Here is a 22,915-nt window from a genome sequence, read left to right as displayed (position 1 = left end):
TGGCAGGCCGAGGCAGCGCGGGGAGGGCGGGGCCTAGCCCGCCGTCCGGGCTCCGCAGGCGGCAGACGGGGCGTGGCTTGTCGTAGCCCCGCCCCCAGGCCGCCCTCCGCGGCCGCCGGAGGCTCGCGACCGGTTCCTCTTTACATAACGGCGCGGGGCGGCATGGGCTCGGGCCGTCGCCTCCGCCTGGCCGTCAGCCCGCCCAGACTGTCACCGGCCACGGGGTCCATAGCGGCGGCGGCGGCGGCGGCGGCGGCAGCAGCAGCAGCACCGTCCCGGTGGCGGCCCGGGGCCGCGTCCCCCGGCTGCTGTCAGGCGCTGGTGGCGGAAATGAGGCGCTGGCCGTTTTCCGAGCCGGGGTTTCCTGCCTGAGCGTCGAGAGGCCGTACGACGCCATGGGCCGGCCGGGCCTCGACCCGCAGCTTGCGCGGTAAGCGCGGCCCGCCGAGCGCGTTGGAGGAACTGGGCTGGGCGGCCGCCCGCGTCCCGCTTCTGTTTTCTGGCGTTTCCTCATTTTGTTTCTCTTCCCCAATCCCAGACCGCAGTGATGTGGGCGCGGAGGTCAGTGCTTGCAGCTGGGGCCTCCAGCGAGGGGCCTGATGGGGCGCCGCGGGAGGAACCGAGAGCTTTCCCGGGGACACAGCGTGCTTGGCCCCTGCCAGGGGATTGGACATGTGTGTCACTAGGGTCCTGGTGATCCACAGGGGTGGCATACCGAGCCCTAAAGGCGAAAGCGGGCAGAGATCTTGGGAGGGGGGAGGCGTGGGGTAGGGCATGACAGGCCAGAGCCAGTGGGGAAGTTGTGAGGGTTTTACACGTAGGACACTTGATGAGCTTTGTCCCACAGTCGCCGTGGTCCCGCCGGGAGGGAACTCCGTCTGGGCCAAGGTGTGAATACATTCGGGAACTTGTTCAGTCCCTGTGGGCCACGGAAGGGTGGGTGGGGGCGGCCAGCTAGGAAGGGGTTGCCCCGAAGCACCCTCAAGGGCTGGGCAGTGGCAGAAGAGAAGAAACAGGGCCCTCGAGGCAGCATTTGTATTCTCTCTACTCTGCTTTCCAAGTTGAGGGCCATGACCCGTTTTCCCTCTGCTGAGTGAGGACTAAGAGAGTTGCAGTGCAGTTTTAATGAGGTGTAGTTTTAATGAGGCAGAGCGTGGAAGGGGAAGGCACCTGCGCCTGGCAGCGAGAAGGGCTCAATTACAGGCTGTTTTCACAGTGTCCTGTTTTATTGACCCCGGCTGCTCTGGGGTTTCCCAAGTCTTTGGGCAGGGCACTCTGAAGACCTGGGCAGGGTCAGATGACAGCCCCTCCTTTGTCTCCTCGTTCCTCGTTGACACCTAATTGTGAGGGCCACCAGGGCACAGAGAGTCTTGATCAGGAGGGCAGGCAGGCATGACAAGGGTGTTATCTGTTATGGTGAGGTCATTTCTGCTGCTCTTCCTTCCTGACTCTTTGTCACCCAGTGCCTGGTCCTCTCTGTTCAAGAGACAACCTTCTTAGACAAGTGAGGTTCTTGGAGCAGCTGGGCTGTGCAGTCAGCTTACAGACCTCGGGATATCTGGTCCTGCTGGGCCACCCTCAGGTTGGCTGATAGAGACTTCTGGTGACTTCACAGAGCTATACAGCCTGGGCCTATATCTTACTCTTTGCAGAGCAGGTCTTTGGGGTCAGGCCCACCTTTGAGGCTAGTTGGCTTCTGAATTTCCCATTGCTGTGGATCTTTGGGTGGTCATTTAGCTTCTCGGAAGTAATGAAGTCTTTAGGAGTGGGAAGGGTTTTAACTGGTGGAGTCTGGCATGCAGAGATGGAGCGTAAGTATCGTTGACACGACAGTTCTTTTCCTAGTGCCCACTTGTCCCTGGAGCAGCACTCTCATAGAAACTAATCCAGACTCTGCTAGCTTCGGGGTGAGGCCCTGGGTCAGTCACCTGACATCTCTTGGGACCTGCCGAGTGTGAGCCAAATCTCTTGCCCCTCTAGGGTGGCTGTGTGCCATGTAGGAGCCCAGCAAGGGCTAGACATTTGAACTAGGTTGGTTGTAACTGCCTTTGCTCTGAGGTCTGAGGCTTGTCTTTTACCATCTCTGAACTACAAGTGTTGGCAGAACTCTGAGGTGGAGGTGCTGAAGGACAGCTGTTCTGAGAGAGGCATGCAGTGTGGGCATGAGGTTGGTGCTTAGTAAATTCAAGCTACTGCTAGTAATCCAGGAGGGGCAGGCACTTAATTGCCAGGTTTCCTGGGAAAATGGTCCCCAGGGCTCCGGGGTGTTGAGAATCTCTGTTTGGGCGGGGTAGGGCAGGAAGCGGCTTCCATCTGGAGTGTCTGGAGGGGCTCTGCTTGCTCCTACTAGGCTTGTTCCCAGCCAGCCACCCACCCTCCTGAGGAAACTGAGGCTGGCAGGCTGCCTAGGGGAAATGATTCAGTGGGGGTCACTGGCTGAGTCATGCCTAATTGGACCCAGGAGTCCTGTACCCCAGCTTACAGCTTCCGGGGCCTTGAGGTCCCTCAGGGACTGGGTAGGTCTCAGGCATGGCTGCATGTCGTTGGCCACTGTTAGATACCACCTGTTCGGGCCCCACGATTTGGACATCCAGTGTCTTTTGGTCAGTGCTCTGGGTCCCACTAACACCACTAGGCTGTGCAGCCCAGAGTCCCTCTTCTCACAGGGACAAGAGACGGGTCCCTAAGGGATCTGATGGCCTGCTCCACCCTGGCCAGCCGGAAACCCAGCAGCTGAGCAGATGGCTGAAAGATTTTTCCTCCCACACAACCCTGTCAAGGGTCGGCAGGGGGGGCCAGCCTCTGGGCTTCCTTGTGAGCCAGGCCTGCAGCCCCTTGGGGCCTGTCCGGATGTGTCCCCCCCCCCAGCTGCTGGTGGGGGTTGCAGCTTGGTCCCCAGGGAGGCCTGGAGGGAGGAAGTCTTTGCCCTGCTTATGGGGGCTGACTCACGGCAGCTGACTGGGGGCTGGGCCAGGCTTGGGGGTGGGGGCTCTGTGTGCTTCTCCGTGTAGGAGGTAGACTCACCTTTCAGACCCACACTAGAGGCATCTTCAGATAGTCCCAAGTACTCATTTGGGGCACACGAGCGCCAGGGGCTGCCAGTGCCCCTTCAAGCTCCAGGCAGTTCAGGAGTTGGTGAGGCTTTTCCTGGCAGTGAGGTACTTCTGCCATCACCTCTGCCGCTGTCAACTCTTGCTGGCTGGGTGCAGTGGCACACACCTTTAATCCCAGCACTATGGGAGGCAGTTCCAGGCCAGCCAGGGTTACACAGAGAAACCCTGTCTCAAAAAACAAAACCAAACCCTGTCTGGTATTGGGGGCTGTTCCTGTTTGCCCCACCTCCTGGAGAGTAGTTAGGGTGGCTGTCTGGAGTGTCAAGTTGTGTGTGTGTGTGGGGGGGAGGTTCACAGGGGAGGTAGGGCAGAGGAAGCTAGATGAAACTTCCTATGCTGGCAGACTGGGCGAGCCTGGTTACCTCAGGATGGGCATGACTGGCTGCCAGGTAGTCTAGCCTTAGTCTCTCAGGGCCAAACTTCCCTTGCACCCTGCTTCCTGTGGGCTAGAATGTGAGGTGTGTACACTGGATCTTTTCAACACTGCAGCAGAGAGTGTGGGGGCCTCCTTGGAGGAGGCAGGCTTCAGAGGATGGTATGGGGTTTTCTGTCCCAGCAGGGCAGGCACAACTCTTGGGTACGCACAAACTGAATAGCTCTCCCAGACCTGACACACACCACACTCTTCCCTCCCCTCCCTTCCCCTCCTCACTGAACAGCCCTCCCTGGCCTGGCAGGTGGAACCTCCAGGTAGTGAGGCTTCCTCTGCTCCTGTGAGATGGGAGTGGCCGTCAAGCTGAGAGGCTGCTGAGCCGACTCTGTAGTCATGGGCTGGAGGTGGTCACAGAATCTCCTCCCAGCACCCTTCCAGTCCCCCGCCTTGCTGACTGAAGGGAGCAAGCTGCCTTGTATGTCTGCCATAGGGACTTGGGAATGGGGAACAAGTACCCTGGGCCCAGCTCTTCTTTGCTGTCACTATGGCTCCCACCAGGCTGGGGATCAGGAGACGCTCCTGGGGCTGAACCCAGGTGGGCAGAAGAGGCTGTATCTTCTCTGTGAGGAAAGGCAGGTGAGGAGAGGGGTATCTGTGGTCACAGAGAGCCCATCACAAGCTCAGGCTGGGGTTCCTGGAGCTTTGCTCCTTCCTTCTTGTGGCTCCTCTACCCTCCCAGGATTGTCACAAGCTGAGCAGCTGTGTTTCATCTCCTAGCACATGGAGCGATCAGTCAGTCACTGGAGGGGACCATCTTCTGCCTGGTGCTTCTGGCCATCCAGCCGGCAGCCACCCATGCTGCCTGACCCAGAATTGGGTTCCTCCTGAGACTTGGGCTTTGCGGGTAGGCAGCCTGACTCACCTCCCCTGCTCTAAGTGTCAGCAACAACAGGACAGCCACTCTCTTCTCCAGCCCGTGCCAGCCTTTCACAGTTCTGAGAGCACTGGCAGGTGTCCATCAAAGCCTGCCTGCTTCTCCTGCTGCCCCTGGGCAGGGTGGGGTGTAGGCAGCCTCTGGGGCTATTGGGGTGGAATCCTCGAGGTGCTCTTTTCTCCTGTGTTGGCATTGGGGGATGTGGGACGTGACCTGACACTGGAATGCCAGCCTGCTTTGCCCAGCTGCAGAGGCCCCTGGGGTGCTTGATCTGAGTGGGCCTTGGGGGTGGCAGAGGCACCTTGGGATGGTGAAGATGGAGGGGGCAGTGTTGCTGCCCTCAGCCCATGCTTGTGAACAGGCTGGCTGGGATCTGCCCTCTCTAGATGGCTGGACCTTGAGTAAGCCCATCTCCTTTACCTGGCTTTTCCCCTCTTTACTTGGGCCTAAGGACAGGACACCCAGCTAGTTGGGATTCAGGGAGCCTGGAGTAGAGTCATCCTTTTTTAATGTGAGTGGATGTGCTTTCTTTATATTTCTGAATAGTTGGTACTGTGGACAGGGCTGCTGGTCACTTTCTACTTCAGCAGAGCTGAAACAGTCCATATTCCCAGCTCTGTGCCGTAAGCACTCTGTAGGGTACAGGAAGCAACTTAGTTTCTGGGGTGCACTGGGGCTCTTTGGGGTGCTATCCTGGTTATTGGGTGGTTTCATTCCTACCCCTTAGGGTTTAAGGCCTGGAGTAGTTAGAATGGTGCCTAGGGGTGGGGTGTATAGCTAGTGTCACCTTTGTGAGGGGACTCCGAGTGAACCCACAGCTGGGCCTAGCTAGCAGGGAATGTGGAAGGGCCCACCAGGGCCTGGCTCTGCAGCTATCCTTTAGATCCTGACATACAAAGTGAATTGGTACAAATTTCAGATGAAGGGCAGGTGTGGACAGAGCCCAGGGTGCCCAGAAGGCAGGCTAGGCAAGATGGTGGCTAGTGGATAATCGTTGTTGGTCACGAGGCAGCGGCATACAGGTGGTTGTTAGGCTTGGGTGTAGCTCACATGGGAGGGCACTTTACTTAGCATATGGGTGTGTTCCATCCCCAGCATCAGAGAGACCCAGTACATGCCTAGAAACCCAGCACCCAGGAGCTGGAGGCAGGAGGAGGCCAGCCTAAAGAGAACATTTATGCCAGGCCTGCAGGAGGATGGTGTACTCAAGTCTAGTTTGGCTGTGTAGTAAGACTTAAGTTTGTGTGTGTGCCCTTGAGCCCCTGCTGTGGCAGGAAGTGGAAGAGGGCAGGTGTGCCTTGGTCCTTGGGTCATAGTCTGGTGGAGATGGCCACTGACAAATCCCCACTGCTCAGGACAGTGATCAGTAAGCTGAGGACGGACTCTGGACTCGTGCTCCTCTTGTGATCTGATGGACGCAGAAGGCCTAGAGAATATGATGCGAGAAAGCAGCCCTGCGGCCCTTGCAGTGGGCGGACGGGACTAGAGCTGTGATGTGTGCACTCAGCTTGCGGGTGCTCCAGGCTGCGTAGGCTGGGCTGGCCTCGCCAGCAATAAGGCCTGGGGTATGGGGATATGGCACTGACCACAGCTGGGAATCCCTCCAAGAACTGGGTGTTCCCCAAGGGGAGGTGGGCAGAGTGAGGTGGACTTGGGTAGATGTGGCCTATTCCTTTTTGCCTCCTGGCTTTTTGCTGTTCCGTGCAAAGTGCCTACTGTGTGGAAAGGACCTTATGATAGGGTAGAGTGTGCAAAGTACTGACAGAGTGCAAAGTGGCCCTTGTGAGGGCTGCCTGTGGGGTGGACATGTCCTGTGAGGTGCTGGAAGTGGGTGGCCACCCTTCCTTGTCTGTTCTTGCTCTTGCAGTGCACAGACCATAGAAGAGAAAGCGCCTGGGTGGTAGGGACAGCAGGAAGAGCCCCATTTCTGGGCCCAAGTTTGATGGAAGAATAGGGGCTATCTGGTTTTCAGTCTGTGGCTAGAATGCAGACTGGTGTGGGACTGAATAGTATTCTCTTGTCTTGGCCTCCTGACTATCATAATTTTATAACATGGGCCACCATACCTGGCCAGAGGAAAGTGTTATTGACAAAATTAAATATTCCTTCAGCTGTTAAGTGAACAACTAACAGGGAAAGATTACGATGTCTGCCAGTTATAACAGAACTGACAGCAGCTTATTTCACATAGCCAAAAATAGAGGGTGTCAGCCAGAAGCAGCCAAAGATGATCTCTTTCCCTGTTCCATTTGTTATCAACAAAAGGCTAGAACATTAGGTCCCCACCTGCTGCAGGACCCTCTAGCCCCTTACAAGGGGTTCTCACAAACATTTAATGAGTTGGAAATTGAGATGGCCACACAGCCAGTGCCCGGACCTGTTTGTGTTGAGCTCTGAGGGGACAAAGTTTCTTTCTGTTGTTTTGAGGCTGGTCTCATGAAGCCCAGGCTGGCTCTGAATTTGCTGTGTAGCTAAGGATGTTCTTAAACTTTTGACCTTCCCAGTGCCAGGAAGGCACATGCCACCATAAACAGCCAAGGTTTTAAATACCTTGCCTGTTTACTATTGTATCCTCTGGTACACAGTAGGCCCTCAGCGTATTGTGGGGAGTGCCTGAGGGAGTAGATGAAGACAGGTCTTGTGTATAGGTTCTGCAGTGTTTATCCTGACCAGACACCAAGGATAGTGCAGGGCGACCCATGGACATCGTAATTGTCATGCTCCTGCGTCTGCTGGAGGCCCCCTATCAGGCCTGGAGATGCTTACATCACTGTGAGTCTGCTCACTGCATTTCATCTTTAGTGTGGCTGTTGCTACAACATTTAAATGAGGACAGCATCTAGTCACTGAACTTTTCCAGATTATAAACCATTCTCAATTGGCTGAGGTGGGCAGCCTGACATATGGGAAACTGAGGGGTGGGGAACCGCTTGAGGTCACTCAAGATCACGTATAACCAGTGAGAGGAGGGCCTGGAATTTGGACCCAGGTTTCAGAGTTCATGTTCCTAACCATGCTTTCTAGAGACGGGTAATAACTATCCGCCTGTTATTTCCCCGGCACCTCTAGTCTGCCCCACAACCTACCATTTCAGGATGGATCTGCCCACCAGGCCTTTCTTGTCCACCATTAAATGTGTGACCATACCTGTAAAAACCAGCTGGAGGAGGATGTGTGGAAGTAAACAGGGTCATACAGGGTGGATGGATGGCCCTGACCTCTGCGCTTCCTAGAAAGGGTGGTAGTACCCTCACCCTTGCTTCCTGCTCCAGGACAGCCCCGTGCCTTCCCCTCTCCCCAGGCTTTGCCCGTTGGTCAGGGTTGTCACCAATAGCAGGGAGCTGTGGTCAGGGCTCTGGCCTATGAGCAAGCATTTACCTTGAAAACCTTTAATCGTGGGAAATGAGTCTAAATCCCCCCCCCCCCCGAAGTTGTACCATTTTACAGCACCCACCCTGGGCCGTGGAAAGCCTGTGTTCATTCTTTACAAAGCAGCCCGGCTGTCACTGGTCAGTTTTTACTTTGGTGTTCTGTGAGTAGCCTGTTTCCTGGTAGGCAGTTCCCGTCACCTGAAATTTCACTTCTTATGGTCAAAATATTAGACGAAAAATTCCGGGAAACCCCAAGCATGGTTCTGAGGGTTGCTGAGCTGTCAGAGCCCCTCTGGAGAAAGCAGCTCCTCCCCGGTTGATCTTGCCTACCCACTGTATCCACCGAGTGTGCGCTGCCCTCCCGCTGACTTGTTGGCTTCCACGTGCGGGGTGTTTCCGGGTGGCCACGGGGGCGGGGACGTTGCCTGGCTCACTGCCTGTGTCCTATCTTGCAGCTCGGCCGCCCCGCCTCGCTCTCCGCCATGAACGGGCCCACCGTGCAGCCGTCCCGCACGTCCTCGGCACCCGCGTCGCCCGCATCCCCGCGCGGCTGGAGCGACTTCTGCGAGCGGCACGCAGCGGCCGCGGCGCGAGAGCTGGCCCACCAGTACTGGCTGTTCGCGCGCGCGCACCCACAGCCGCCCCGCGCCGACCTAGTGTCGCTGCAGTTCGCTGAGCTCTTCCAGCGCCACTTCTGCCGGGAGGTACGAGAGGGTCTCGCGGGGCCGCCAGGTCGCGACTACCGCGCCACTGCCCCGCCCCGCCCGGCGCTGCCCAAAGCGCGCAGCTCCGAGGACCTGGGCCCGCGGCCCTCCTGCGCCCTGCAGCACCTGCGCCGCGGCCTGCGCCAGCTCTTCCGCCGCCGCTCAGCTGGGGAGCTGCCAGGGGCTGCCAGCGACACCAACGACACCGACAATGACACCTCCGCCTCCACCAGGCCGGGTTCCACCCGCAAGCTGCTACCCTGGAGTCTTCGGGAGCCGTCGGCCGAGGCACTCAAGGAGGCGGCGCTGCGCTACAGCCTGGCAGATGAGGCGGCCATGGACAGCGGGGCGAGCTGGCAGCGGGGTCGCCTGGTGCTGCGGGCCCCAGGTCCAGGCCATGGCCGCCTGCTGCAGCTCTTCGATCCCCCCAAGGTGAGCGTCCTGGTATGCAACGGCATGCCCATTGCTTGGTAACCCACCGCACTCCCGTGTCCCAGACAGTGAGTTTTCGACCCTGGAGAGTTCAAGGCCACTGTGGATGCTGTTCATGCCGTTGATGGGTCGGAGCTGATCGGTTTAGTCTTTCAAAGTCCAGATCCAGCTGACACTGACTTGTAGGAAGTCCGTAAGGGCAGAGTGGAACCCCTGATGTGCCCACCCTGCAGTTTGTTTTCTGAGACTTGCTCCTCCTGGCTAGTGGCCAGGGTTTCACCAGTTACTCTACTGGCAGGTGAGGCCCAGGATCTCAGTGCTGCAGCTAGCATTCATCTCTCTGGTGTGGGTGTGTGAGGCCTGGCTGCCTGCCTTGATTTCCTCTTTCTGTTCTCTGTGGTCCCGTTCTGTGTGACATCCTGGCTGTAGGGGAACAGTGATGTGAGGCACTCTTGGTCATGTGGTGCCAATCATGATCACTGGACAGGTATTTATTAGCACCTACTGTGTACTAGGCATACATCAGGGGCTGGAAAGCTACTGTTCTATTGGGAGCTTAGAAGGAGCAAGCCCCCAGTGAGCACGCACTTGGCACCATTGCAAAGGAAAGGGAGTTGGATCTACTAGGGTGGCAAAGTCCTTGCCAGTGACTGCTAAAAGGTAGTAGTGCTATGAAGCTCTTTGTTTCAGTGTGTGCCTCTAAGTGATCCAGAAGCACCCTCATTCCCACACTCTGCCTACTCACTCCATAGTTTGGATATCTGGTTTCGTTTTTGAGATTGGGTCTTGCCTAGCCTGGTCTTGAACTAGCTATGTAGAGGATGACTTTGAGGTTTGAGCTTCTTGGTTTTGTTTGTTTTGTGTTATGATTTTATTATTTAATGTACAAGTGCTCTATCTGCATGTACACCTGCATGCCAGAAGAGGGCAAATCAGGTTCTAGTATTGTGATTGTGAGCCACCATGTGGTTGCCGGGAATTGAACTCAGACCTCTAGAGGAGCAGACAGTAGTCTTAACCTCTGAGCCATCTCTCCAGCCCTTTGGGTTTTTTGTTTGTTTTTGTTTTTGAGACAGGATTTCTCTGTGTAGCCTTTGCTGTTCGGGATTCGTTCTGTAGACCAGGCTGGCCTGGAACTCACAGAGATCCACCTGCCTCTGCCTCTCCAAGTGTTGGGATTACAGGCGTGTACCACAGCGCCTGGCTAGGTTTGAGCGTCTAGTCTCTACCCACTGGGTGCTGGAATTCTAGCATGTCCCACTAGGCCTATTTTATGTGGCTTAGGTATTGAAGCTAGGGCTTTGTGCATGGGCAGCAGGATTCTACTCATCACATCACATTCTCAGTTGTTCCCTATGTATTTATTTTTAACTGCACATAAATGGATGTATGTATACATCCATATATGTGTGTGCTCTCGTGTGCGCATGCTCATGACTGAGTACAGGTGCCCTCAGAGGCCAAAGGTATCCAATACTCTAGACTTGGGAGTTATAGGTGGTTGTGAGCCACCTGATAATTAATGGGTGATGGGAATCAAACAGGTCCTCTGCAAGGGTAGCAAATGCTCTTAAGTGCTGAACCGTCTCTCCAGCCCTCTGTAGAGTTTTAAGTTCATCTTGTTTTGTATGCGTTCTGGTGCAAGCACTAGCCCATGCTGGTTTACTGACACCTGCTGCAGAGCTGGTTAAATGACTCCTACTTCCGTGCCTTCTCCCCCTTGAACAGGCTCTTGCTTAGGTCCTCTTCTGTCGGTCTCTCAAGTGTTGGTATGACAAGCGTCAGTATTTTTTGGGACTTTTTTGAATAATATCCCAGTGACATTTGCACATAGGTCTCTGCAGGCATGTGCTTCTGTTTCTCTTGGGTAGATTCCTGGCAGTGATTTTCCTGGTGACACCATGACTTTCCCCAAGGGGCTGTGCTGATTGGTGTACTTACGGCAGTGGCTGAGAGACCCTGCTTCCACATCCTCATACACTCTTGAAGCTGGTTGTTCTAATAGCCATGTGCTGGTCTCTCAGGAGCTTTAGTGTCTCATATTTACTGACCCCTACGATTTATTCTTTTGTAAAGAGCCTGTCTTTTGTTTTTTTAATAATTTATTTTTATTTTATGTACATTGAAACTGCCTGTATGTATGTCTGCGTGAGGGTGTTGGATCCCTGGAACAGGAGTTACAGTTGTGAGTTGCCAAGTGGGTGCTGAGAATTGAACCTGCCTCCTCTGGGAGACAGCTAGTGCTGTTGACCATTGAGCCATCTTTCCAGCCTGGAGAGAGACTGTTTAGTTTTGTTTTTTGTGTGGCTGCATGTGCCTGTGGACAGAGGGAGCCTCCGATGTGTCTTCCCCTTTGCTCTGCACCTTATTTTTAACAAACAAGATCTCTGAACCTGGAGCTCATCAGTTCAACTAGCCCACCTGGCCAGGGAGCTCCAGTGACCTATTGGTCTCTTCCCAATGCTGGGCTTTGTCCAGCTGTTGCCATGAGTTCTTGGGGTCCTCACGTTTGTGGGTCAAGCTTTACCAGCCAGGCCATCTAATTGGCCAAGGTTCCCTTTTCTCAGGACTTCCCAGAGATGCGTGTGGTATGGGCATTCCTGTATTGTAGATGTCATGTCGCATGATATGGACTGCCTTCTTAGCAACACAAGTGCCCACCTTTTATGGTGATCCACTCACTGCAATTTAGCGTGTAGCAGGGGTAGGAGGGGTGTGTGGTTGTGCATCAAGGTCAGAAGATAACTTGGAGGAGTCAGCTCCCTCCCTCCACCACCTGGGTCTCAGGGAATGGAACTCAGGTTGTCAGGCTTGGCAGTGAGCACCTTCCTGTACCTGCTGAGCCATCTTGACAGCCCTTATTGAGAAAGCATCTCCCTTGTAGCTTAGGTTCGCCCTCAACTCTTAAATCTCCTGCCTCAGTATCCTGAGTGCTTCGATTATAGGTATACGCCACCACAACAGACAAGAAGCTCCCTATTTGATTGCTTTCTGTATCCCACTTGAGAACTACTGGCCCAGCCAGGCTTTGTGGGCTTGTCTTTTCTTCTGGAACTTTATTGCAGCGTCATGCTGTCGTGGCGGGCATCTGGACTGAGTTGGTGTATAGGAGTGAGGCAGAGCTACCACACTATGCCTGTGGATGTGTTCTGTGTGCTGGAGAGACTTCCTGTTAGAGCCCAAGGCCATTTGGTGCTGAAGTGCCCATCTGTAGGGGCGTGCTTCTGCCTCTGGATGCTGTCTGTCCTGCTGGCTAGTGTTCTGGATTGTGCCAACAGCACTGTCTAAACTGCCGGTTTCCTTGTTTTCCTTCTCTGCACCCCACTGTGGGGTCTCACTCATAGCCTGGGTGGATCTGGAAATTACATAGCAAAGGCTTGCCTCCAACTCAAGGAAATCTTCCTGCTCCAGTCCTGAGTACTGGGATTGCAGGCATGTGCCACCACCCCTGATTCCTTGTGATTCTGAAGGGGAACCTGCTGACTGGCAGCAAGGGACAGCTGGACAAAGGCCCCAAGGTGGGAGGTGTGGAGCATGTTTGAAGCAAGAGCCATGAAAGCTGCCTGGGTTGAGTGGAGGCTGCCCCGAAGACTTAGCACCATGTTCCAAACATGCACACAGGGGCAAGTGGACACTCTTACTCTTTCCTAAGGTCTAAACTGGGCATGGTGGCACTACCTGTAATCTCCATAGTATCAGTTCATGGTCAGTCTTGGTTACACATCAAAATTGGGGCCAGCCTGTGTTATGCGAGCTACTATCTCAGCAGCAAAGAGCTAAGGATGGGCATGATGGACCTGGGCCCACCCCCTCCAATTATCCTAGCTAAGGCAGGAGGATTTTGTGTCCAAGTTCAGCCTAGGATACAAAATAATCCCATCTCAAAAAATAAGGCCAAACTGTGAGACTGTAACACAGGAGGGACCTAGCACCTGGTCTTACCTGTGTGGTCGAGTAGAGAAGATGCGAGAAGACACCATCTTCTCTGGCTGATGAGTGGCCCCTGTGCAGTTACCCTCCCAGGGCAGTGGCCAGGGATGCCATGTGGGTGCTGTAGATGCTGGGCCCAAAGACAGTCGTGTTTCAGTATGTGCCCAACTGGGGCGACATTGAGGTACTACAGGGAGGCCTTGGGCTCTGCACCTCCCAGGAAAACAAGGCTTGGGGCTATTAGTCCTTACTGCATGGCCCAGTGGGCAGGGGTGGTTTTCAGGCCTGGTGGCCTCTCCTAGCCCCTTGGAGCAGCAGGTCAGGCTGGGGTCAGTTTCACTTTGGTAAGCCTGAAAGCTTAGTGCCACCATTCTCTCTGTGGCTTCTATGGTGTCAGGAACAGGAGTGACTCTGGGGTATCTGGGGTCAGGCCTGTGGGAGCTGCTGCTTAGGGAGAAAGGTCTCACAGCTGGTGGTGGGAGTGAGGGTTAGGATGTAGAGTGCTGTAGGAAGGGAACCGGGTGGTCATCCTAGTACCAGTGGTCCCTTGTGTGGCTGTGTGGCTGGAGAAGTGCTTGAGAAGCTGGGGCGATGATGGGCAGGAGGGCTATGTACTTGCTGGGCATAAAGACAGGGAAGCTAGGAGGCCTGAGGAGCCCCAGGCATGCAGGGACCTGGCCTCCCTTCCTCCATGCTGTGTGGGAAAGAGGAAGCAGAAAGAAAGGGCTGGCCACTGCCGGCCTGGCGGTTTCCTTTGGGCCTGCCTGGGAGGAGGTGGCGGGGAGGCAGCAGGAAGCCTTGTTCTGTACCCACCAACTCTGCTGGGTTCCAGGCTCTGTGGTCCCGCAGCCCCACCCCCACCCCCGCCAAGCCATGGGAAAGGCAGTTGACCCTTGAAAGACAGGCCTGGTTTTGGGCCTTTCGAGCTGCTGTTCCTGGTGTAGTGACTTTCCCTTTGACTTCGTTGCTTTCCTATGACAAGCACTGTAAAGTTGGCTTACCTATGAAGTCCTCCCACAATCCCTTTGAGGGGCCCAGCCCCACCAATTACTAGATGAGAAGACAGGTCGAAGGCCACACAGCCTAGAGGTGAGGAGGCAGAAATGGGGTCTTGTGTGAGCACAGGATGGGACATTAGGGTTGGGGTTGTATTAAATACCCAAGTTTGCAGAGCAAGCCCTGCCTGCAGAAGCCACACCCAGATGTCACAGTATTTGCCAGGCCTGCCTACCGGGGACCTTAGGGGCAGATGCCTAGGCTTCTCTGAACTGTGAACAATCAAGGGGGCTTGTGCTGAGCCTACCAGACTGGAAGGGGAAGAGAGAAAAAGAGATGCCAGAGTTCCCAAGAGGCCTGCTATATACAGCCATCCTACTCCCTCAATGGGTTCTGTGAAAAATCAGTCAGAACCCAAGCTCTGCTAGCACTGCAGGCAGCTGGTGACACTTTGGGCTTCTTTCAAAAGGCTCCAGTTGTATGAATTCACAGTAGAGCATGCCTGCGTAGAGGAGGTGCCAGTCAATCCCCACCCTGTCAAGAGTCTCTGTCTTGGACCCTGTCAAGAGTCTCTGTCATGGAAGATGGTCCTGTTGCTTTGTGGGATGAAGCCATCAGGAGTCAGGGCTGTGGATGCAGTGTTGGGATCATGGCTAAGGGCAGTGTGGTAGGCACTGGGAAGGAGCAGGTCTGAGCTCATATTTTAGTTTTTGTCCTTGGGATATAGCTCTGGGCTGTTAACTTGACTCTGTGAGCCTCAGTTTCCCATTGCGGCAAACAGTGCTCTGGCACATCACCATCCTGAGGGGCAGAAAAGACTCTCTGCATCGAAATCTCCAGACCCAAAAGATGGGTTTTCCAGGTGCCCTCCCCAGTTAATAGTCCAATGGCCATGCTGGGGAAATCCCCTGCCCACTGCTTTAGTGAACAGAAAAGGAAACAAAGGCTTCAGAAGGGGGCCAGCTCCCAGCCCTCCCCGCTAGCTCTCCTCTGGCTAAGGCTGGGACCAGTGAACAGAGACCCTTCTGGGGGAGACATGCCACCTGGCCCTGGCCTTAGCACAGGTACTCTTACTTAGGCAGTTGTCTTAAAGGGGCCAGTTGGCCTCAGAATGCTGCCACCATTTAGGAAAATGACAAGGATTGTCTAAAGAGACCAAAACCACAGATAGACTACCCAGCGTCCTCCCATCCCTGGCTGCAGAGGACAGTGCATCTCAGTAAATGGCTGTCCACCTGGCTTCCTCAAAGAGGCTTTCTCCTACCCTGCAGTGTGCCGGGCAGATGACTAGAGCTGGCATCTGTCAGTATGGCAGACAGGTGTGTTTCAGCCCCGCATCACCTGGAACCCACTTGAGACGCTTGAGGCGTCTCCCCAGTGCAGTTAACTCTGCACAGAGCATTGCATGGTCTCGGTGTCTCCTTGGGTAGAGTTCCTAAGAGGGCCATGTTGGGTTGGGCCGGGCTCCTCTCCCCACCTTCAGGGTCCATTGGAAGATGATCTGGATAGCATAGGTTCACTAGTTCAGAGTGGTGTGGCCATGATTACACTCTCCTTGGACATTAGTTAGTCCCAACAGGACTCAGGCTGGAGGTGGTCTTTTTATATCTGCATTGTTTCTTTCGGGAGGCTTCCGAGTCACACCCATTATCTTGTTCCTTTTAATGGCCAAATAATATTCCCTCGTATGGATTTACCATATCCCCCCCCCCCCCCATTCATGACTAAGTGGAAATTAGGTTGTTTCCACTTGGGGGAGTTATGGTGAATAATACTTTGAACATCTGTGCCATATTTGTAGTAGGCTGTTCAATTAATGCTTAACATTTTGAGGAGCTGCAAAATCACAATACAAACACCACTATGTGAGACACAAAGCACATACACGTGTCCTTGCTGACTTGTCCCCATCTCCACACTGGCTGCAGCTGCAGGGGTCTGAGTTGGGATTAGACTTGGCTCTATGGCTGGCTACGGGTGCCTTTCCCTTGCTTAGTGGCCATTCCCAATGCTCTGCTCTACCCTCTACCCATCAGCACAAGCACTCCTTTTTTTTAATAATTTGTTTTGTAGCGGTCAGAAGAGGGTGTTGGACCCTTTGGTTGGGAAGGTGGTTGCGAGCCACCAGGCAGGTGCTGGGAACTGGAACTTGGGCCTTATTGAGCAGCACAGAGTGATCTTAACTGCTGAACTATTTAGAACCCAACCCTTTCTAGTGAGGAGTGTGACTGGCCTTTTTTCTTTCTTTTCGGCAGTGTCTGTGTAGCCCTGACTATCCACTTTGTAAAACCAGGCTTGGCCTTGAACCCAGAGATCCACCTGCTTCTGCCTCCTGGGTGCTGGGATTAAAGGTGTGAGCCATAGACCCAGCTGCCATTTCTCTTTAAAATTTTACTCTTGCTTTAACAGTTGATTGGTTTTCAGCTTATCTGCACAACCATCTATTTCCAGAATATCTCATGTGAGGAGGCACCTCTCAGCAGTCTGTTCCCTATGGGTAATCTGCTCTGTCTGTGGATTCTGTTTCCCTGCTGTTTCTTGGTCATTTCTTTGGAGTCTGGGCCTGATGATACATGCTGGTCCTACCTTGTTCTGTCACGGGGCAAACAGTTGTCTCATTTTGCCCTCTGATCCTCCCGAGCTCCTGGCATAAGGCTCTCAGTTCTTCACCACAGCTGATGGCAGTTCTAGGGCTCAGCATCATCATTTCTGTTCCAGCCTCAATTCTTACCCCAGAAAGGTTTCCTCCGAGGACCTCAATATCCACTTTGCCTTGACAGGCAGACAGGATTCCCTATGCTGGGAACAATTCCCTGTGACTTCTTAACAACTTTGATATCTGCTGCCCTAGGGCAGAGCAGGGCAAGGGGCCTTTTGTGCTAAATCTTTCTGACCTGTAGGGAAATTTTTGAGAAAGAAGGGTAGCAGGGCTGGCCCAGGCTTGGCTAGAACCTGGAATTTGTAGACTTCCTTACTTGGCTTGGCTAGCCTAGGATGGGAATAAGGAGCACAGTGGGAAAGAGGCCAGAGTCAGGAAGATACATAGTCTCAACAGTCTGCTGTCAGACTTGTCAGTCCCTCTTAGGACTGGCTTCTGGACTGGGTGGCTCCCAGATGTCTCTGTGTAATGCTATAATCTGACTGACTGAAATCTAGTTTGGAACAAAGCAGGGTATCTGTTTTTGTTTTGAAAAACAAGGCTTCCTGTTATCCAGCAGGTTAGTCCAGCGCTCCTGCCTCCATCTTCCTAGAGCTGTAACAGGAAGCCAGGCTCTAGGATGGGAGCTGCTTCAGCCTAGGTGAGGCAGTAAAGGGTGACAACAGTGAGGCTGTATCCTGCCGAGACTGTAGAGGTTCACTAGGCAGAGTCCTGGAATAAAGCCATTCTTGGTCCCCTGGCTCCTTTCCCCTCAGGATTTTGCAGTTTGGCAAAGCTTGCCACCTACTGGGCCATAGCTGTCTTCTGAGGATGTCAGGGCAGCCACAGGCTCCTTTCTTGGGTGGGTGTGGCTTCCCTGGGCCAGGTGGCTTCAGAGCCCTGTGAAGATTTAGAAGTCTGCTGAAGTCTGCTGTTGGGTTCCAAGACTGATCCTTTGTCCCCTGACACATGAAACCATGTGCTGTTATTTTTTTTTAATAATTTATTTAATTTCATTTTATGTGCATTAGTGTGAAGGTGTCAGATCCCTTGGAATTGGCATTACAGCCATTTAAGTGCTGGGAATTTAACCCGGGTCCTTTGGAAGAGCAGACAGTGCTCTTAACCACTGAGCCACCTCTCCAGCCCTCTGAAACCATGTGGTTTTAAGGGACCAGAAATCAGTACAAAGACTGTACAAGAGGTAGCCATGGCTCTAGCGTCAGCCTCATTTTTCAGCAGGCTGGAGATGCAGTAGCTAGTGGCAGGACTCCTGACCTCTGGCTTCTTGTTGTTATCACTGTGTTAGGTAGGGTACTGCAGGGTGCCATAACCCACACAGAGCTGACCACCATCCTGGAAACACCCACATCGGCTGCCCAAGTCAAAGTCTGGTGAAAGGCAGACCCCCTTGCCTGCCTGGGGTTGTAGAGTAAGGGGGCAGAGCTGTTCCCTCACACCGGAGAGGGCAGGGCAAAGTAGAGGGAAGTAGAAAGCCAAGATACACTCAGCATCATAACAGCTTAGAAACAAAAATAAAAACAAACAAACAAACAAACAAAAAAACTGACTTCTTGGCCTAGAAGTAGATGGTATGGAACATTCTACTTAAACTGAAAAACTCAAATGGCCCAGACACTCCAGTCTCCAGCTACCCTAAGTTGGGTCTGGAAAGCTGCTTTTTGGCCAGGCTTGACCAGTGAAGCAGTTGGTGAGGAATGTAAGGCTCCAAATGTACTTAGGATTCTGGCTAGAGAATCCGACCACATCCATCCTCTCAGTAATCCAACCAGGTAGACTAGTGGCCAGTGCTCATGCACTCTGTCCCAGGCCTAGTACATATTCAGGCATCCTAGCAGGTAGCTCAGAACATACACTGTAACTCTCATCCTTCTAGGGCTCGTGCAGGGAGCTGGAAAAGCCCCAGCTCTGACCAGCCCACTGCAGTTGTGGCCAATCTCCAGCGGGCCCCCCTTACTCCTATTAACAGGCAGTTTGGCCAAAGCTCATAATGGCATGGGGGGTAGACTCCAGAAGGAGCGGAGAGAGTTAAAGACTGGGCTCTGATGCACTTGGCTGGAGCACCTGGTAGTTTCTCCTGACCTGGGACAAAAGCCACGGAGGGAGGGAAAAAGTCTGTCAAGTCTTTTGTCCTTCCTACTTCTCTGGCTTTCCCAGCTGCTTCTCTCTCAGCCTAGGATCTGAAGCTGATCCTTCTCAGCCAGCAAGACAATCTTATCATGAGAGGAAATAAAAGACCAGAGGGCTTCTGACCCTAAGGTTTGTCCTGGGAACTGGCACTTGTAGGGCCAGCCAAACCCAGAAAGGTGGCATGTACCAGTGATGTTGTATGGCCAACTGCATTGACTGACAGCTTCCTGAGAACTTCCCACAGGTGGGAAGCTGCAGGACAGGTAGGAAGGTGCAGGAAAAGGATACCTACAGAGAGCCTCCAGGGACAAGCCATAAGTGGTCTTCTCATTCTCCTAGAGCTCAAAGCCCAAGCTCCAAGAGGCCTGCTCCAGCATCCGGGAGGTCCGTCCGTGCACTCGCTTGGAGATGCCCGACAACCTCTACACCTTTGTGCTGAAGGTGAGTGTCAGTGGAGACACTGCTCCTGTGGAGATACTGCTCTCTCCACAGATGCAGAGCTGCATGCCTCCTCTCTGCAGGTGCAGGACCAGACAGACATCATCTTTGAGGTGGGAGACGAACAGCAGCTGAACTCATGGCTGGCAGAGCTCAGGGCAAGCACAGGCCAAGGGTGAGGCTTGCCCTTGCCCAGCCTTGGCTCTCTTTGATTGTCCCTGCTGGCTTCCTCCTCACCGGGCCTCTTCCCCTACAGGTTGGAGCATATGGACACAGAGTTACCCCTTTCCTTAGTGGCAGAGCCTGTCTCAGCCAGCTCCCCAAGGGGAAGCACAGACTCCCTAGATCAAGGTATGTGCCAGTTGCCTGGCCTCTGGGTGTCCTTGGACATGTGTAGCCCCCATGTGGGTCATCATCACCATCTTTCTGCCAGGTGCTTCACCTGGAGCGGCGATGCTGGACCCAGCCTGCCAGAAAACAGATCATTTCCTGTCCTGCTACCCCTGGTTCCATGGCCCTATCTCCAGAGTGAGGGCTGCACAGCTGGTTCAGCTGCAGGGCCCTGATGCCCATGGCGTGTTCCTCGTGCGGCAGAGCGAGTCCCGGAGAGGGGAATATGTGCTCACATTCAACTTACAGGGCAGAGCCAAGGTAGGGCAGGAACTGGTGGGCCATGGTGGGGCAAGGGCAGCCTGGGCAGCTGGCTGACCTCTAACCCTGTGTGGCCCTTTCCATAGCACCTCCGCCTGGTGCTTACAGAGCGTGGACAGTGTCGTGTGCAGCACCTGCACTTCCCCTCGGTGGTAGACATGCTCCGCCACTTCCAGCGTTCCCCCATCCCGCTTGAGAGTGGGGCAGCCTGTGATGTCCGACTCTCTGGCTATGTGGTAGTTGTGTCCCAGGCACCAGGTAAGGAACCCCAAAGTTTTTGTCAAGGGGTGGTATCACAGCAACTGCACACATGCACAAGCTTCTTGTCTGGTGCACTTTCTTCACTTTCAAGACTCATCCGTGTCATCTCTCCTGGTCACTTCTCCAGGTTCCTCCAACACTGTCCTCTTCCCTTTCTCCCTTCCTCACTGGGACTCGGAGCTGGGTCTTGCCCCTCTCAGCTCTGCTGGCTGTCCTCCCGGCCTTGGCGCAGAGGCTCTCCCTGGCCGAGTGACACCCCCGGAGCAGATCTTCCACCTGGTGCCTTCTCCTGAGGAACTGGCCAACAGTCTGAGGCACCTGGAGCTGGAGCCTGTAAGCAGCACCCGGGACTCGGACTATGAGATGGACTCCTCTTCACGGAGCCACCTTCGGGCCATCGACAACCAGTACACCCCTCTCTCACAGCTGTGCAGAGACGTAAACTTGTGAATGTAACCATCTTCCTTCCCTCCAGAGAGCTACCGGCTGCTGTCAGCCTTCCCCAGCTCTGATGTGCCCCTCTACCAGGCTGTCACAGGCTTCCTGTCAGCCGCAGCTAGCCCCTGGCTTTCTCCCACTGTTTACAGATGTACTTCTTGTGCACAGGTGCCACTAGCTGGTACCCTATGCCCTGTCCCCATCCCGGAGTGGAGAGAAGGGCTGCAGGCCCAGAGCTGGCAGTGGAAACTGACAGAGCTGATGACAGACTTCTTACCATAGGGTCATCGGGAAGCACAAAACACTAACAGTCCCTGGATTTTCACATGGTTTCCTTCCCTGTAGCTCCAGTTCCTTGGCAAGTCCACATTCCATGCCACAGGTGATGGATGCTTCATAATCCTGCTACTCTTAGCTTTAGGACAGAAGCTGTGCTAGAGGGACAAGCTTAAAGATCAAAAATGATTTTAAACATTTTACCTCAGATTAATTTTAAAAAACGGATTCAGGTTTCCATTTAAAATTACAGCTTACTTCACGGCACTGCCCTACTAGGACCCGTGCCACACTCAAGTCAGAGGCAGCTAAGCACGCCTGCTTCTCTCGCCCTGAGCAAAGCTAGCACGCTGGTGTCTCTGTATGCTCATCCTCAGGACAGTCGCCTGCTATGGGGTAGCCACTATCCTCCCTAATGTAGAGAGAATGAAGTGTGTCACCCTTTCAGGGAAATCTAGGCAGCTTGCAGAGAGAGAAGGGTGGCAAGGGACATCCTCCTACCCCAGTGCCTTATGCAAAAAAAAAGAGAGAGAGAGAGAGAGAAGGACTGGTTTACAGCAGCTTTACAGAGGATGGGATGAACAGGCAGGGGATAGACAAGCACAGATGGAAGGGCTCCTAGGTTTGTGTAGTGAACTCACGTTTATAGCTTGCCTCTGCCCCAGGCATCTAGTGGCTTACTTGGCTCGATCGTGAGCCAAAAGGGGAGCTGACACCATACTATGAAGAAACTCCTGAAATATTTCACTGTAAGTGTTTCTGTCCCACGTGGCAGCACGGTCACTGGTGGGAGAATATGCTCTTGAACTACAGTCTCTCCATCTAGATGGGGCCTATACTGGTCTGATCTTTTCTAACTGATGCAGTTCATGGGGACTGGAGTGGGCTGCTCATGGGCACAAACAGTGCCAGTTGGTATAGCCCTTAGGATTCAAGGGAATCAACTTAATTCTGGGACATGTTCATTAGAGGCAAAAGACGCCGATGCCCTGCTGATAACCAACAGCACTGGCCCCTCATCTGGCTACTCTGTACTTTGCAAGCAAGCGCTTGTGTGGCCCTTAGTGGGTGGAGAAGCAGCCAGCTGTACCTCACCTTGGAACAGCCACTGTTGTGCTCATGGACCAAGGCAGGTCTAACACAGGTGCAGAATTGTGTTCCATCTTTAAAAAAAAAAAAAACAAACAAACAACAAACTAGCTTTCCTTTATTTCCCACAAAGTATGAACCAAAGATATAAGCAATATTCAGTCACTGGTCCAGTCTTGTCTCTGATCTGTGCCAGAGAAAAGGGGCTGATTGCACAGACTCTGCCAGACACTATAAACCAGCACCTCTGTCCCACAGCGCTGGAACTCAAGCTCCATGGCTGGAACTCAAGCTCCATGTGGACGGCTTTCTTTTTAAAGGTATCCAAGGTATCAGAGAAATTTAAGCATATTATGACAAAAAATACTCTCCTGACTCTGTGACAGAGTGACATTAAGCCAACACCTTTTCTTTTCTGCTAGAGGAGGTCTAGTTGGCTGAAGGGAAACAGGCTAAGACACACACACTGTCAACAGCAGATACCATCTCCAGCCCCAGCAGTCCTTACTGGCCACCAGTGGCAGGCAAGGCCACACTAGGCAGGAAGTGTCAGTTGATCCCATAGAGACTTAAGTGTAGCTCAGCAGTCTCTGCACCCTTGCTTCCGTCTCCTGACTCCTCAAGTACAAACTAATAGTCACCAGCACAAAGAATTAGGTCAACTAACCTGCCCTGACTTTAGACCAGCAATCCATATGGCTTTCTCTGTATAAATCTTCTGCCTTTGATCATTTCTGGACTGTGTAGGAAAAAGGAACAGTGATCATTACAATTTTGGGCCAGACAACACTATTTTTACCTAAGTTTCTTAACCTAAATTAAGGCTTCACCTCTTTCCTGAGGGCTCCATCTTGTGTTCAAATGTTACCTTGGTGCAAACACCAAGTGACAAGACTGTCATCCACTGCCCCCAAAGGAAAATACATCTAACAGCATGCGGCTGGAGTAAGCAGCACTGGGACAATAGGAAGAGGGGATTTCATCTATCATATCAGAAGGTATTTGGCAAGCTTTTGTTTTATGTACTGTATGAGTAACTTATTCTTGAATAATGCAAATTTTGCTACAATGTACAAATTGCTAAACGTGAATTAAAAAGGTTTTCAGAATTATGACCATG

General features: G+C 53.4%; 1 protein-coding gene across 2 annotated transcripts; it reads left to right on the top strand.

Annotated features, from left to right (window-relative positions):
• The first annotated feature begins 111 nt into the window (after nucleotides 1–111).
• On the top strand, nucleotides 112–22,910 carry Sh2b3 (SH2B adaptor protein 3). 2 transcript variants are annotated; one of them, XM_055606077.1, is made up of 8 exons: nucleotides 112–430; nucleotides 8,247–8,927; nucleotides 18,982–19,083; nucleotides 19,164–19,255; nucleotides 19,337–19,431; nucleotides 19,514–19,731; nucleotides 19,818–19,989; nucleotides 20,120–22,910. In XM_055606077.1, the coding sequence occupies exons 2-8, from the start codon at nucleotides 8,274–8,276 to the stop codon at nucleotides 20,440–20,442; spliced, it is 1,656 nt and encodes a 551-aa protein (XP_055462052.1). In that variant the 5' UTR covers nucleotides 112–430; nucleotides 8,247–8,273; the 3' UTR covers nucleotides 20,443–22,910. The 2 variants fall into 2 exon arrangements, with proteins under 2 accessions (XP_055462052.1, XP_055462053.1); XM_055606078.1 differs by lacking the exon at nucleotides 112–430 and adding an exon at nucleotides 465–561.
• Nucleotides 22,911–22,915: the final 5 nt, after the last annotated feature.

This window comes from Psammomys obesus, unplaced genomic scaffold, assembly GCF_907164565.1.
Source record: "Psammomys obesus unplaced genomic scaffold, mPsaObe1.curated_primary_1811, whole genome shotgun sequence".
Taxonomy (NCBI): Eukaryota; Metazoa; Chordata; class Mammalia; order Rodentia; family Muridae; genus Psammomys; species Psammomys obesus.
Note: the sequence above shows the minus strand (reverse complement) of the source record. Positions and strands in the feature narration are given on the sequence as shown.

Bases quoted from the DNA above. Each gene is read 5' to 3' on its own strand.
- Sh2b3 (XM_055606077.1), top strand. From the start codon at position 8,274: ATGAACGGGCCCACCGTGCAGCCGTCCCGCACGTCCTCGGCACCCGCG. The intron at 19,084-19,163 runs GTGAGTGTCAGT...TCCTCTCTGCAG, and splicing joins TCTACACCTTTGTGCTGAAG to GTGCAGGACCAGACAGACAT. The intron at 19,432-19,513 runs GTATGTGCCAGT...TCTTTCTGCCAG, and splicing joins CACAGACTCCCTAGATCAAG to GTGCTTCACCTGGAGCGGCG.